At 27.4% G+C, this 14,564-nt stretch overlaps 1 protein-coding gene across 2 annotated transcripts in view; it reads left to right on the top strand.

Annotated features, from left to right (window-relative positions):
• Positions 1–14,564, top strand: part of LOC129912198 (uncharacterized) — a 254,318-nt gene that overhangs the window by 54,097 nt on the left and 185,657 nt on the right. For both annotated transcript variants that reach the window (XM_055990344.1, XM_055990345.1), the window contains one exon: positions 9,812–11,631. In XM_055990344.1, coding sequence (XP_055846319.1) covers positions 11,457–11,631 — 175 coding nt within the window. In that variant the 5' untranslated portion in view covers positions 9,812–11,456. The remainder of the gene's footprint in view (positions 1–9,811; positions 11,632–14,564) is intronic.

Below are 14,564 nucleotides of genomic sequence, written 5' to 3'. Positions count from 1 at the left end.
GAAATTAAATAGGAATAGAGACACGAAGTTATATGAACTATTTTTTTTTTTTTTTTTCAGGAAACAATGTATCTATCTTTCAAGGATTAAAATATTTTTGAACTAACGAATTTTCTTGAATTTACATAATTTTAATTGAATCAAGGATTTGTGACTTAATTTCCTCAAACTTTTTTTATTTCGAAACAATTTTTCTTAAACTTGAAGGATTTTATTGAAACAAATTCAAATTGACTGTTAGAAAATACTACTTGTATGGTACCTACGAGGACTCAGGGTGCCAGAAAATATATCGTAAACGATTAAGATTTGTGCAATTGTAGTCCATCTGTCTTTTTAATCTTTCTAAAGGGCAAGTATTGGTTTCGAGAAAGGATCATTTCAGTATTCTGTATGACCAAAATTCTATATCTGAATTAAAAATTCTGTATGAATATAATTTCTGCTTTTCTATTATTCTTTACTTCAAAATTCTGTAAACGCAAAAATTCTGTTTTCAAAATTTCGCAAATCCATCATTCTGCTTTTTGAAAATCTGTATATTCCAAACCTATAAATTTTTTATTTTGCCTGTTGAACATACAATTAACAAATTAAGTATAACAGTGTTATTGTATTTATATAATTTAATTAGGTACACCTTATTATGACTTGATTTGAGTCAAATGAAGTCATAATAAGGTGTAATTAAATTATATAAATACAATTTATTGGACTTCATGCCGTTCAACGTCGAACCGTTATTAAACAGTGTTATGTTCTACATAAAACCTTAAGTGACTTTTTTTCATTATCAAAATAATTTTTCTTTTATCATTTATTTAAAGAACTTAGGAATACAGAATTTTGAATTTACAGAATTAAAAAAAAAAAAAGAACTTTGAAATTACAGAATTTTAAAATAAAGAATTTTGGAGTAGGGGAGAAGGGGGTACATTTGAAACTTAATTTTTAAAGGTCTGTATTTTCGAAAACTGTTAATGTTTTCCAATGTTTTCTTTTGTATTTGATTAATTGACTATTCAAGATTATACTAACAGTAAATTTTTTTGTTTTACAACATTACAACATTTAAAAAAATAATGTTTTCTAAAAAAAGTCATTTTGTCAAAAGTGCCCCGGGACCGGGGCACATTTGACTTTATAAGGGGTACAATTGACAATGGTGGATTAAACCGTACATCGTGTGCATTATATTTTTAAAACTATCAGCGGATCTTGCTCGTTTATTGTTTAGTTAGAAAAAAAATTAATTTTTGGTTTTAAACAATCTACTAAACAATATAATGAAAAAAATAAATCAGAAAATTTATTTTCTAAAAAGAAGAAGAAAAAACAAAAAACCATAAAATGTTTCAAAAAATCTAACCATTTAAATCTTAATCAAAATTAATCGATGTTGATTTATTTTTAAATAATTTATTAAATATATAAATCCCCAAAATTAACGTAAAACTGTGCCCACATTGCAAAAGTCAAAGGTGCCCCGCAGGAGCCTCATAACTGTTTTTCTTTTTTTTTTCAATAACTAATACTATTTTTTTACAAAACTGGTTTTAATTTACTGAACTTTAAGCATAGTGCTATCAAAATATTGATTCACCATTAAAAAACTTTTTTATTAGGCTCAGAAATCGCTTACATACCGGTGGTCAAAAATTAGATCAGAAATACAGAAAGCACGAAAACACGTGGTACTCCGCGAAAAGTTAATGAAAGACTACGAAATTTTTGCCAAAATTTTTTAAATCAAACTTAGCTTCTTCCTTCATCCAAACTATTATTAATTAAGGGCACGATCATACCGAAAAACGCAAAGTCAAATGTGCCCCGGTGTCAAATGTAGCCCCGCTTACCCTACAGAATTTTGGAATCCGAATTTTGGTACATACAGAATTTCGACCCCAACCTTTTGAGAATGGGTCATTTCAGTATTCTGTATTTAAAAATTCTGTATGACCTCATTTCATTATTTTGCTTTTCTCCTATTTTTTGTTTTAAAATTCTGTAAATCCTAAATTCTGTCTTTCAAAAATCTGCAAATGCATTATTTTGCTTTCCGAAATATTTACAAATTCAATAAATGGCTGTAATCTATAAAAAATTAGCTGGGGAAATCCCCGTTTGAATAAAAAACTATACACCGAAGTTCAGCATATAAATATCAAAAGTCTGTATTACAAAATTTTATAAAAAAGAGTTAAAGAAAAATTGTAATGATAATGAAAAATAGTGCGCAGGTTTTTTTTTTTTTTATTATAAAAACAAGTTTACTTTTATCATTTACAGAATTTTGGAATACCTACAGAATTTTTAAACTTTTTTTAAATTGTTTTACTAACAGAATTTTACTATGCAGAATTTTGAGTTATAAGAATTTTAAAGTACCGAATTTTGAATTTACAGACTTTTAAAATTTGGAACAGAGAGTTATTGGGATCCGAATTTTTGACCCCAGCCCTATCAAAGCTATTTTTTTTTATCATTTATGTACTGGATTTTGGAATTAAAATTTTGGCACATTCAGATTTTTGACACAAAATTTTGTAATTTCCAATTTTTTTGTTTAATATCTCGTTTAGTACATATGCACACAAATTTTTCAAGTTATTGCATTTTTCTAGAAAACGACTGCAATGATTTTAATTAAATTTGGTATAGGTACGTTATAGTCTAAGTATAAACTAGTAGTCTAACAAAACTGGAGTTTTTATCTTTTCATAAAAAGTCAATTAGTGGAAATATGGCTTTGCCGTTTTTTTTTTTGTAATTTTTGTAAACTTAATTGAAGGGTGAACTGATTATATTTCAAATTTACAGACAGGTATTTCTTATCATAAGCGAATAATAAGTATTTTTTTGGTATACCTTATTTTTTGTATTTATCTATTTTTTTGTTATATTATTTAACTATAATTATGATTTAATACACCAGAAGTAAAGTTATGTCTATAGCGTTATATTTTCTCAGTACCAAGAGGTTAAAAAAAATAGTTTCTTTTCGAAGATAAATCAATAAGCAAATTTCCCTTTTTTTACTACTTTTAATAAACCTTAACTTGTAACAAATATTTTTTAATAAGGCTTAACGTCAACTTTTGCCTTTCTACAGCAAACGTTGAAAACCTATTCAACACATTACGAAAGGGCTTATAAAAAAAGTGAAGTAAAACTATGTTCTATAATTTTTACTTAAAGGAATTTCAATAAGCTACTCTCAACTTTCCAAGTTATTATTTGAGAGTAATTTTATCATAGAGTTAACATTTCCATGAGCTGATTGTATTTTGTGTGTGTAAGAGAGTTATTTTTAGAGAAACTTCACATTGTGGAATATTTTTGGAAAGCAGCACAAAATGCAAGAGTAAACAAATAAAAAACTTTTTTGCTGTACAAAAATAAAATGTTTTTTTTTGAAGTGAAAACTTCTTTAGTATCGTAGTGATTTGAAACAAGATGAAACGAAAATGCGACACGACTTCAACTTGTTATAACTTTTTTGTTTTAATAGATAGATGAATGAAATTTGTACTGTAGATAGGTAATTAAATAACTTATAATTGTACAAAATTTCTATAAATTTCATATTCAAAATTCGGAGATAACGGTAAAAAGATGTTCTTTTCCAACACACGTTATATCTTTTGATCTAGTGCACATACAAATTTGATTTAACTTTAATACGCATGCTGATAACATAACCTTTTATTTGATATATCACACATAACGTTACGTGCTCTACAAGTTACACAATCATGAATTGAAAAAATTGAAACATACCACAAAACACCTGTGTAGATCTTTTGGCGATGACCAGCTTCCAGTGTAGGAAGTACCGTAATCTCAGTCTGGAAATTCGACATGTTTGACTTTAAAAAATTCTAACTTCTCTTGTAGACATCTTTGAAATAAGATTTATACATCATTATACAAGGTGAAACAATAAGCTTTCACATGGAATAAAATTTTGTATAGGTTGTCAAACAAAAAAATTGAATTAATAGCATGAGAACAAAAAAATAAATGTTTTTTTTGCTTTTTTTTATGAAATTTCATCGAGTTTAAAAAATTCTAGCTCTTTTTGTAGATGTCTCATTAGGGTGTCCGTTATTTCCCAAAGTGACGTTTTCGGGGGTGACACCCCCCAGATCGAAAGTTTAAGGCCTAAATACGGGGAATTTAGCAAAAAAAAATTTTTTTGGGGTCATTAACCCGTGCCTCTAAGGTCATGCTTTCCCCATACAAATTTGTATGGGAAATTTTTAACTCATACATAAAATTTTTTTTCTCTCGAGTTAAATCATCTATTTTTAAAATGTTTGTTGATTCTGGTTGGAAAATAGTTCCTTTAAAAGATTACATTCAAAATTTCCCGTTAAAAAATTTTTTTATATTTTATTTCGGTTTTTGAAATTATTAGCTGTTTTCGTAGTTTTTGCTTTCACCTATCACATAATTTTAAATGCAGTTTTATTGGTTTTTAATTCTTTTCAAATATTGCATTCAAAAATTTGTGTATAGGTAAATCAAAAATTTTAATTTTTTTTTATTTTTTTTTTGAAATTTTTGCCGTTTTTATATTAAATAAATATTATTAAATACTTTATACTCTTGTTTGCAACTTTTTTGATGTCATTTTTTGGGTGAATAATTTTTAAACAATATTCAATAAAAATATTGTAAACATATCTTTTGTAGTTCGAAAAAAATAAATTTAAACGTATAAAAACGTCAAAAATTCCCCGTATTTAGGCCCTAAACTTTCGATCTGGGGGGTGTCACCCCCGAAAACGTCACTTTGGGAAATAACGGACACCCTAATGTCTCATAGACCTGATCGATATATATATTTTGAGCTTGGACAATAAGCTTTCAGATGATATAAAATTTATATAGGTTGTCATATAAAAAACATGGATTTGAAGGTGATAGAATAAAAATAGGTAGATTTTTTCTATTTTTTTTTTGCAAGAAAAATGATTTTTTAAGGTTTCACTTCTACCACGTGTGAATTGCACACATGATTTTTTTTTTTTTTTTTTTTTTTTATAAGTGACTTTTCTAAAATGAATGAATCCTTCCCGATAAAAAAAATTATTTTCTAAACAAATACATATAAAAATTAAAAATTTTTAAAAATTAACATCTTCTATTACAAAATTAATACAAACCTCTGGTCCAAAAACAACAAAACAAGTTCAAAAGAACCACAAAAGCAACATTTTCAAATCAATTAGAATTTATAATTGAAATATCCTTTTTTGTTTCAAAATCACACTAAAATCTATGCCTAAATAATTAACAACATTAAAAACCTCAAGTATTTTATCTATCAGATATATAAACATACAAAAACACTTTCTCAAAGGTAAACCGATTACTTAACGAACGGGATATAAAATTCAACAAAGATAACGCACCCTCTTTGTAGTATGCTCGTACATTATAAGACTCTGTGTTTAACACACAGCCTCCAGACACAAACTAAACAAACTTGAGATTTTGAGTCAGATTCCTTGTGTTCTAGAAAACGTTAAACCTGTGCATAAATTAGGCAACGACAAGGGTAAAATTAAATTTGCATAATTAATGGGACAAATGAGCACACACAACTTGTCAGCAGAAATAAGAGACTTAATCACTTGTAAAACTTATGCGTATATAGTTTTTGTGTGAAATGTTTGAGAAATAAAAGTAGAACTTATGTAGAAATCATATATTCTATATAATAACACATAGACACAAATTGCATTTCGTATATAAAGGACTGCAATTAGGCTAGAATTATCATTTGGTAAAAGCCTTCATCAGTAACAGTACTACAAGTAATTCAGTATCTCAGTATACAAGTTTTTAAAGTTATCATCTTCTACTTCTAAAAATGACACTCTCAAAGATCTATTCTGGAATCAGAGGAATTCTCTTATTGGTTGTGTGTCTGACAATTGTGAATCTTTCAGTCAGTGACCAAAGATTGTGTGGTCATAATTTAAGAAATGTTGTAGAAATGATGTGTCCAAACGGACTAAATTCTTATAAAACAAAAAGGAACTCTTGTAAGTAAAAAAAAAAAAAATAAACACGAAATAAAGTATGTATTGTAAAACTTTTTTTCTCCCCATAGTAAGCCTTGACGAAGACCTCACCAATGAAAACAACGAAGAAGACTTCAATTTCGGTCTGAGCCTAGATATGTTGCCATTTTTGACAAGCATGGAAAATAGTGGGATTGCAAATATTCGTCGCCGAAGACATGGTATCGCCCATGAGTGTTGTGATAAGCCTTGTAGTAAAAACGAATTGCTGGCGTATTGCCGAGATTAATTTTCATAATGATTCCTGCTTGAAACTTTAAATACCTGACTTTCTTTAACTTTTAATAATAAATATGTATGAAATAAGATCTTTAACTTTAGTGATCATTGAGTGAATCCAAAAAAAAAAATAATATATTTTAATGTTTTGTTGTAAATCTTTCAAATAAAATTTCTTTCAAACATAATGCTAATTTTTTACTTGCTCTATAGGGCAAGTATTGGTTTCATGTCGAAAAAAAAATTGAGGTTTTAATCAAAACCAACATTACGATGATGGAGAATTCCAAAAAAGTGGGTCTCGCAATTCCTTCCGTGCGTCTGTGCGTCTGTACGTCCATATGTACACATTTCCACAGCCTAAACGCGTGGATGGATTTTCTTCAAACTTGGTACAGATGATTTTTATGGAATTCTGAAAGTTGGTTTTTTTTTTGTTTTTTTATATCTCGCTTATAAAGGGCACCCCAGATACAAATTTTTCAATTTTAACCAAATAACTCGAAAACGGCTCTAACGATTTTGATTAAAATTTGCAGACGTAATATTCAAAGTTATTGCAATAAAACTTCATTTTTATTTTTTCCAAAAAAAGTCAAATAAAAATTTTTTTTTAATAAAAAAAATTGCCCTAAATGTCGGCTCTTCCCCAAGTTCAACAAAATTTCTTTAAAATTGATAAAGAGGCAGCTTGTAAAATCTAAAAAATAAACTAACATAAAAGTGCTTTGAACTGCAAGAGCAAGTACGTGCGACCCAAGTCGTGCATTTTATTTTGTAACAATTTATAATTAGACCAGAAAAAAGGTCTAGTTTACTATGATATAATATAACCTACGAGTCAAATGCAGAACAGAGAAAAGTCATTTTATAACAGTTTTTAAGACTTTTAGCTGAATTTTTTTTAAGACAAACATCAATTTCCAAATACCCAAAAAATTGGTTGTCGTTTTAAGGGCTAGAATTTTATTGGGCTGTCTTGAGATTCAAATCTTGGACCATTGGTGAAAAAGACAGATCGTTCAATCTTTTAACACTCCATATGTATAGCTGTCTTAAGTTGTACTTGGCATCCTATGGTATTAAAATTAAATTGCAATCTATAAGAGTTTGTCACTTAAAAAAGATGTAAAATGGGTAAAGAGGCTAGGCATATAAATTAATTTGATCCTGTAGATTTCAATTTATTACCAAAGTAGACAATTTTTATTTTTAAGGCTCTTACGATTTAATTAAAATCTTTGTGTGCCATGTCCAATACTCAAAGAGCCTAATATAACCATTTTTTTTACTGTTCATTTTTATTTCAGCGTAGAAATAAATTTACCTATTAAAAATTTTGAAAAAAAAAACAATTTTTTTAAATAAATTTTTTGAAAAGTGTCAAATGGATTTTTTATAATTTTGTTTTTAAGTGTTGATTGACATTTTATTAAAAAATTGAAAATTCTTTGAAATTTTTTTTTATAGGTAGGTATATGTATTAAAAAAAAAATAAAAACATGGTTCAAACTTTTTGGACCGTTTTTTTTTTTCTAAAAATTCTTGAGTACACCTTGAAGAAACCTAAATCGTTCTTCGATTGTTGATCAAAACTATTAAAATTTAAGGATTAAAAAATCAATTTTACTATTGTTTTATTTCTTATAATATGCCTTGAAAAATCAAATAATAGTAGATATTTAAATTTTTTATTTTTGATCATGAAAAAATATATGTAGAAAGTTATTAAATCTTAAAAGTTTACAGTTTTTTAAACATCCCTAAAAAAAAAAATAAAAATTATAATACAAAATTCGAAAACATCCCTCATTACATACTACTGCCATTTACTGGAAAATCCATCTCAAATATGCTTTTTTTTTTGGTTTTCTTCCGATTTTGTTATATAAAAATATATTTTGTTATTATTTTGTTATAAAAAAAAAATATACATAAACCCTCTCGAAATTCGAATATTTTCTGTTTAACTTTGAAATCTACTGTAATTTAAAAATTGCCCTCAACAGATCATTCAATGTGACGTAAAATAATGCAAAACGAAGAAAAACAAATCTCAAATTGTGCATTATATCGATTTTCAAAACGAAATATTTTCGGTTTCAAAAAACAAATGCCAGCAATATAATGTTAATAACGCCAAGTAGTATTCAAAAAGTTGCCAATAAATATATAAATAGCTAGTTATATTTCATATTTTTTTTATTAATAGTTTTTCGATTTATCTCACTAAACAGATGTTGGTTTAATTACACGTATGAATTAGTAAGAAAAGCTAGCAAAATCCCAAACTTGACTGAAATTATGATTAAAATCATGATTTTCGTCAAAATATTCAAATAATGTTAGCGATTTCACAGTTGAATAAATTATTTAAATCGAGTTGAATGCAAGTTCGAAAACGGAAATATTAAACATTAAAGTGACGAAAAAATTCACTCGAATTTTTGGATTTGTCAAGTTTTGTTTCGCAACAATTTCGAATTGACTTTATTTTAAAATCAAAATAAGTCCAGAAAGAACATAATGGCCTCGTTTCACTTTTGCATAGAGCTGTGGCTGCTATTGTGGTAGCTGCTTTCAATCACTCTGCTCTTCCAATCATATTTTAAATCAAGAACAAAATTAAAGAGTAATTTACTGCGTTAACTGCTATATAAAGAGTGATTAAATAGCAGCTATTAATATCTGCTCTTTTTATATGCTGCTCTTTAAAAATTTCTCTGTGGCACAAACCTTCATTTGAAAACGAAAAAAAATAATAAATTAGAGTAGAGCATCAAATTAATATTTGATCCAAAATATCATTAAAATAAGTTAAGCTCGGTAGCTAACACTTTGTACGCTGACTTTCACTTTCGGTACAAGCAAAAATATGTTCTAAATTTCATTTTTGAGCCAATACAATAAAATAGAAAAAAATATATCTACCTTCAAGACCAAATAAAAAGATGACTTCGTTTAAAAAATGTACAGATTCGATGAAACAAAATTAAAATTGAAACCAATTAACCAAATTAATAAATATCAGTCTTTGATGTCGGTTTTGTTTATTTACTTTTATCCTAATATTTTATTTTGAAGCAATAAACTAATAAAATGAAAAGAAATCTGAGATATTTATTTCGCTTTTTATATATTTTCTTTTCAAAATAAATGAAAATTGCCCGAAGCAATGTTCAAAAATTTGTTTTTTTAATTTTTTTTTTAAATCAATACCTTAACTAAGAAAAAATATAAATCCCTCAAATAAATAAAAATCCCAAAGTCAACAGTTCCTTTTTTTTCTCATATTTATTTTTAATTTATGCGACCACTTAATCTTTGTAATTTCTTCTTTATTTTCTTTTCAAATGAAAATGAATAAAAAATCAAATATTCCAACTGAATCAAAGAAATCAAAATAAAAAAAAAAACCATATAAAAAAAAAAATATTTCCTTATGTTTTTTTATCCGTTTAATATACATTTTTCCATTTTTTTTCTTCTCATTTCAGAATATGAATCAACATCGTAAAGGCTCAAAAGCAGAACAAATTGTATACAAATTACATCAGCAAAACTCTCTGTAATCCTCTTCCTCTGTGAGAGTTATATTCTTTTTGATTGATATGATCTACGTCTTCGTCCCTGTCTTCGTTGTCCTTGTAACGTCATCGTAGAAAAAAAAAAGACAAAAAAACATCTACAAACGAAACAAGTGAAAATCTGTTAACTTTCAAATTGAAGGACTTTTATTCTTCTTTGTTCTACTGTGTGTAAGTTTAAATGTGAATGTGTGTGTATTCAAAAGAAACATAGGGAAAACTTTGGGTTACTTTAAAAACAATAACATCTTCAATACCATATTTTTTCTTGACTAAAGCTAAAAATAAAACGAAACAAAAAAAAAAAAAAAATATAACGGAAACACTTTCATAATTTCAACTTTATGGCATAAGAAATTAGAAAACTTCAAAGCGTAACGGAGAAAACAATAAAAAACCAAAAAATATGTTCACACTAAGAAATATCCTAAAATGTTCTTCAAAAAGTTTGTAAGCTGAAGCAAGAAGTTAACGTAGAGGAATAATATCCATCCCTTCCGAAAGGCAAACATTTAAATTCCAATCATGAATGTCGGTGAATGATTTACTCGAGCGCAACGAACTACGCGAGTTTTGTGTATTTGAAAATTCTTATTCAATTTTTGCTTAAGTTCTCTATCCATCCAACACAACCCCCTACATCTATTATAAAATGGAAAATGTTTCTTTGTGTTAATTTTTCACAGTTTTTTTTTCATCCTTAACCAAACTTTAAATAACTTGGAGGAAAAAAATTATTCAAAACCGAGTCACACCTCCATGATTCTGGTAAAGAAATAAATAAGCATTTAAAATTTTTTTACCACTGGAGGGCGCTGTATACATAAATACATATTTTTTTAATGAAAATAATAACTTCTACTTACACCAACAAAGTCAAGAAAATATAAATAAAACCCTAATAAATAAAATAACCAAACAAAACCCAGCCACCATCAACCAAAAAGAAACAAAAATATTACACATACGCCTAGGTGGCCCACACATAACCCCTGCGGGGACATTTTCTTAAATTGTGATTTGGAAGAAGTTTTTTTTCTTCTTTGTCATAAGTGGAAATGAAATCGAAAAATGTATTCACATTCTGTTGCTATTATATTGAATGGTTCATACCACATGTGGCACAAAGCATAGAGAAAGAAGCAACAACCAAAAACAACAACAAAAACTGATCGGAGTGTCACATCAACGCACAAATGAAATGAAACCAGAAGGGCGGAAATGTATTTCTTTTTTTAAAAAATAAAAAAAAATCACCAAAATTCTAAATAACTTCAATGAATGGTGAAAAAGTCAAAAGAGCTGGTATCTACTAAAAAAAAAAAAGAAACATAAAACCCAAAAGCGAAAAAAAAGAAAGTATCGAACTAAATCGTTCGTTTGAGGCGGAAATTCTAAATGCATAACACGTAATCAAAACGATAGAGGCAACGACTAAAAGGGTTCTTTTTTTTACTCTTTTTCCAAAAAAATATAATTCAAAAAAACACTCAAAAAATATATTTATAAATATAACAACAACAACCAAAAAATAAAAAAAAATATATATACAAAAATGCGAACCTCTATCCGGGTAACGTCGACTGCGACGACGAGAACGTCTTTGTCTTCATATTCATCGTCGTCCTTGAGAACAGTGGGGAGTAATTTTATATCAAAATCAGTAAATCTTTTGTACACGGGATTTCTACTTATGCTCTTACTTATGGAAAATACGCACGCCAGAATTGGTAAGTACCAAATAAATTGTATTCTCTCCCTCTTTTTTTGTTTTTAGATTTTTTTTTCGTTTTTTTCATTTAGTACCTATCTTTTGAGTGTGGGTTTATTTTTTTTTTTTTTTTAGAATTGGGGGAAAGGTGATGATGCCTCTAAGACAGTAAAATGGGTGTATATATTTAGGTAATCTAAAAAAGAATCGTTTTTTTCTCTTTATAAGTCAAAGAATAATTTTAGAGAATTTTGAAAATATATCCACATTCATGGGATGTACAACGAACATGCACGTTAGACATAATTTTTGTTAAGTGCTTATTTTTGTATTTCAATATTCATTCATTAAAATTAAAGACTTTTTAATAATAAATTAGAAGTAAGCCTTAATCAACCCCGAAGCGAAATGTTTAAAATTCTTGCTTTTTAAATAACAAGACTAAAAGTTGTATGAATATTGTGAAATGCGTGGGGTTTCATTTTTTAAACTCTTTTTTTTTTTTTGTGTATTATAGATGCATTGAGCAGTATTTGAAACAACATATTTTGCAAGAAACTCCTTCAAAAGGTGCACATGGTCAAAACTGTGCTTAACTCTAGTTTATAAATAGAAAAATAATTTTTTTGACGTGATAACGTCTTATAAATCGATTAACCATGTCAGCCACCACAAAAAAAGTGACGCCATTTTCTAACGTTACACTCTCGCACTTTCGCAGTGCGGCAAAAAATTTCAATTCAAAATTAAAAATAAACTATTAGAGATACCAAAATCTTCTATAGCTTATTTGAAAGATAATAACCTAAAGCTTAATCTAAATGAAAGATTTTTAAAAATTCCGTCATTTAATAGGGTAAACAGGGGTAAAACGGAAAGATGAAATTTGGGCAAAAATCTAAACGCGAAGTCGTAGAGAATTTATTTTTTTTGCTATAGATAGATGAGATTAATTTAAGAATAACTGCATTTAAGAAAAAATTCTAAAAAAATTTGAAACTAAGCTATAACGTTTTGTTTGAACGTTGTACACGTGTTGGGGCTATGACAAAATGATGATTTTGGGTAAAGGAATTTTTTTTTTGACAATTCTAAAGATGCCAGGTGATAGATGAGGTCAAAAAAAATTAGGGATCTCATACGGATTTTTTTTCCAATACTCTGCGTTTCGAAATATGAATTTTTGACAAACACCTTGTTTTTTAAGGGTATTTTTGGGTAGTTTTTGATTATTAGTATTTTTTTGGAGAGTTCAAAAAATCTCAAACTTATAGGACATGTAGTTTTTGGTCTAATACATACATGTGCATTAAATTGGAATCTTTTAGTGAGTTTTGACTGAAAAACGGAAGAAACAATTTTTTAAAAAACAAGTTTTTGACCGTTTTTAACCGATTTGCTTCATTTTTTATTTTTATATTTTTTTGTTTAATAGATAGAGGAATAAAGTATGTGGAGTAATGATAGATCATACGACTACGACTATATGTGTGCGAAATTTCAATCATTTTCGTAAACACAATTTTGAGATAACGGTAAAATAAAATTTTAGAATTCAACAGGTTATTACTTTTGATCAAGAGCAGATATAAATTTTATTAAACTTTAATGAGCATCCTGATACAATTACCTTTCATTTGGTATATCACACATAACGGTAGACTAGCTACAAGCTACACAATGTTAAATCAAGAAACTTGCGAAAAACCTCAAAATACCAGTGGAGATCTGTTGATCATGAACAGCCACCAGTCTGGAAATTCGACATGGTTGACTTTAAAAAATTCTTACTTCTCTTGTAGGTATCTATGAAATAAGTTTAATACGTCATATGAAAGGTGATATAATAAGCTTTCATATGGTGTAAAATTATTTATAGGTTGTCATTGAAAAAAATTGATAAAATAGCTTGAGGACATAAAAATAAATGTTTTTTTTGCTTTTTTTTAATGAAATTTGATCGAGTTCAAAAAATTCTAGCTCTTTTTGTAGATGTCTCATAGACCTACCTGATCGATATATATATTTTGAGCTTAGACAATAAGCTTTCAGGTGTAAAATTTTGTATAGGTTGTTAGGGAAAAAAATGGAATTAATGACGTGAGAAGATATAAATTCATGTTTTCTTTTCTTTTTTTGATGAAAATGATTGTTTTCAATCAATTATTTTTATACTCTTTGCGCATTATAAAAATTTAAAAATAAAAGAAGAAATACTTGGCTTTTAAATTGCATAATTTTTTTTGTAAGGTTTTAAAATAAAAAAAATTAATATAATGAGAAAATAAAAGAGGTATTTTTTTAGCTTTTTCTTGTAAATTATGATTGTTTGAAATAAGTAAACGCTTCAATTGACTCATTTTAAACAAAAACACACAACCTGTTTTCTGACGACGTTATCACGTAAAATCATCGTCCGTAAACCGGCTTTACAGACAACCTCTTATTTTTTCAAAACGGATTAAACGATTTTTGTTAAAATTTTTGTGTGTAGCTAGACCTACAGTATACACATACATACCTATAAGCCAAATTTTGAAAAAAAAAAAAAAAAAATATTTTTGTAACCGTTATTAACGGTACCTGCGGCTCTAAAAATTTTCAAAATTTTCATAAATCTTTGTTTTATGGAAAAATCATATAAAATGGTGTTTTTCGAAAAATATTTAAAAAAAAATACATACCTAATATATACAATATCTAAGCTATTGATGGAATATGAACAAGAGTCGAGCGTTTTTAAACATTTTTTTTTTTCAAGTCACTTCGTGGATTTCATGTTTTATGCGTTGTGGTCTTTGAACTTATTTATTCGTTACTTAACTGAAGAATGCACTTTTTTTACGGAACTTTTTTTTGAACTCATCTGAAATAAAATTAATTTAAAGACAAACTTCTTATACTCATACAAGAAGAAGTTTGTCTTTTAAATAATTTTATTGAGACTCATAC

Source organism: Episyrphus balteatus, chromosome 2 (assembly GCF_945859705.1).
Source record: "Episyrphus balteatus chromosome 2, idEpiBalt1.1, whole genome shotgun sequence".
Classification (NCBI taxonomy): domain Eukaryota; kingdom Metazoa; phylum Arthropoda; class Insecta; order Diptera; family Syrphidae; genus Episyrphus; species Episyrphus balteatus.
This window is presented reverse-complemented; position numbering and strand designations above follow the sequence as displayed.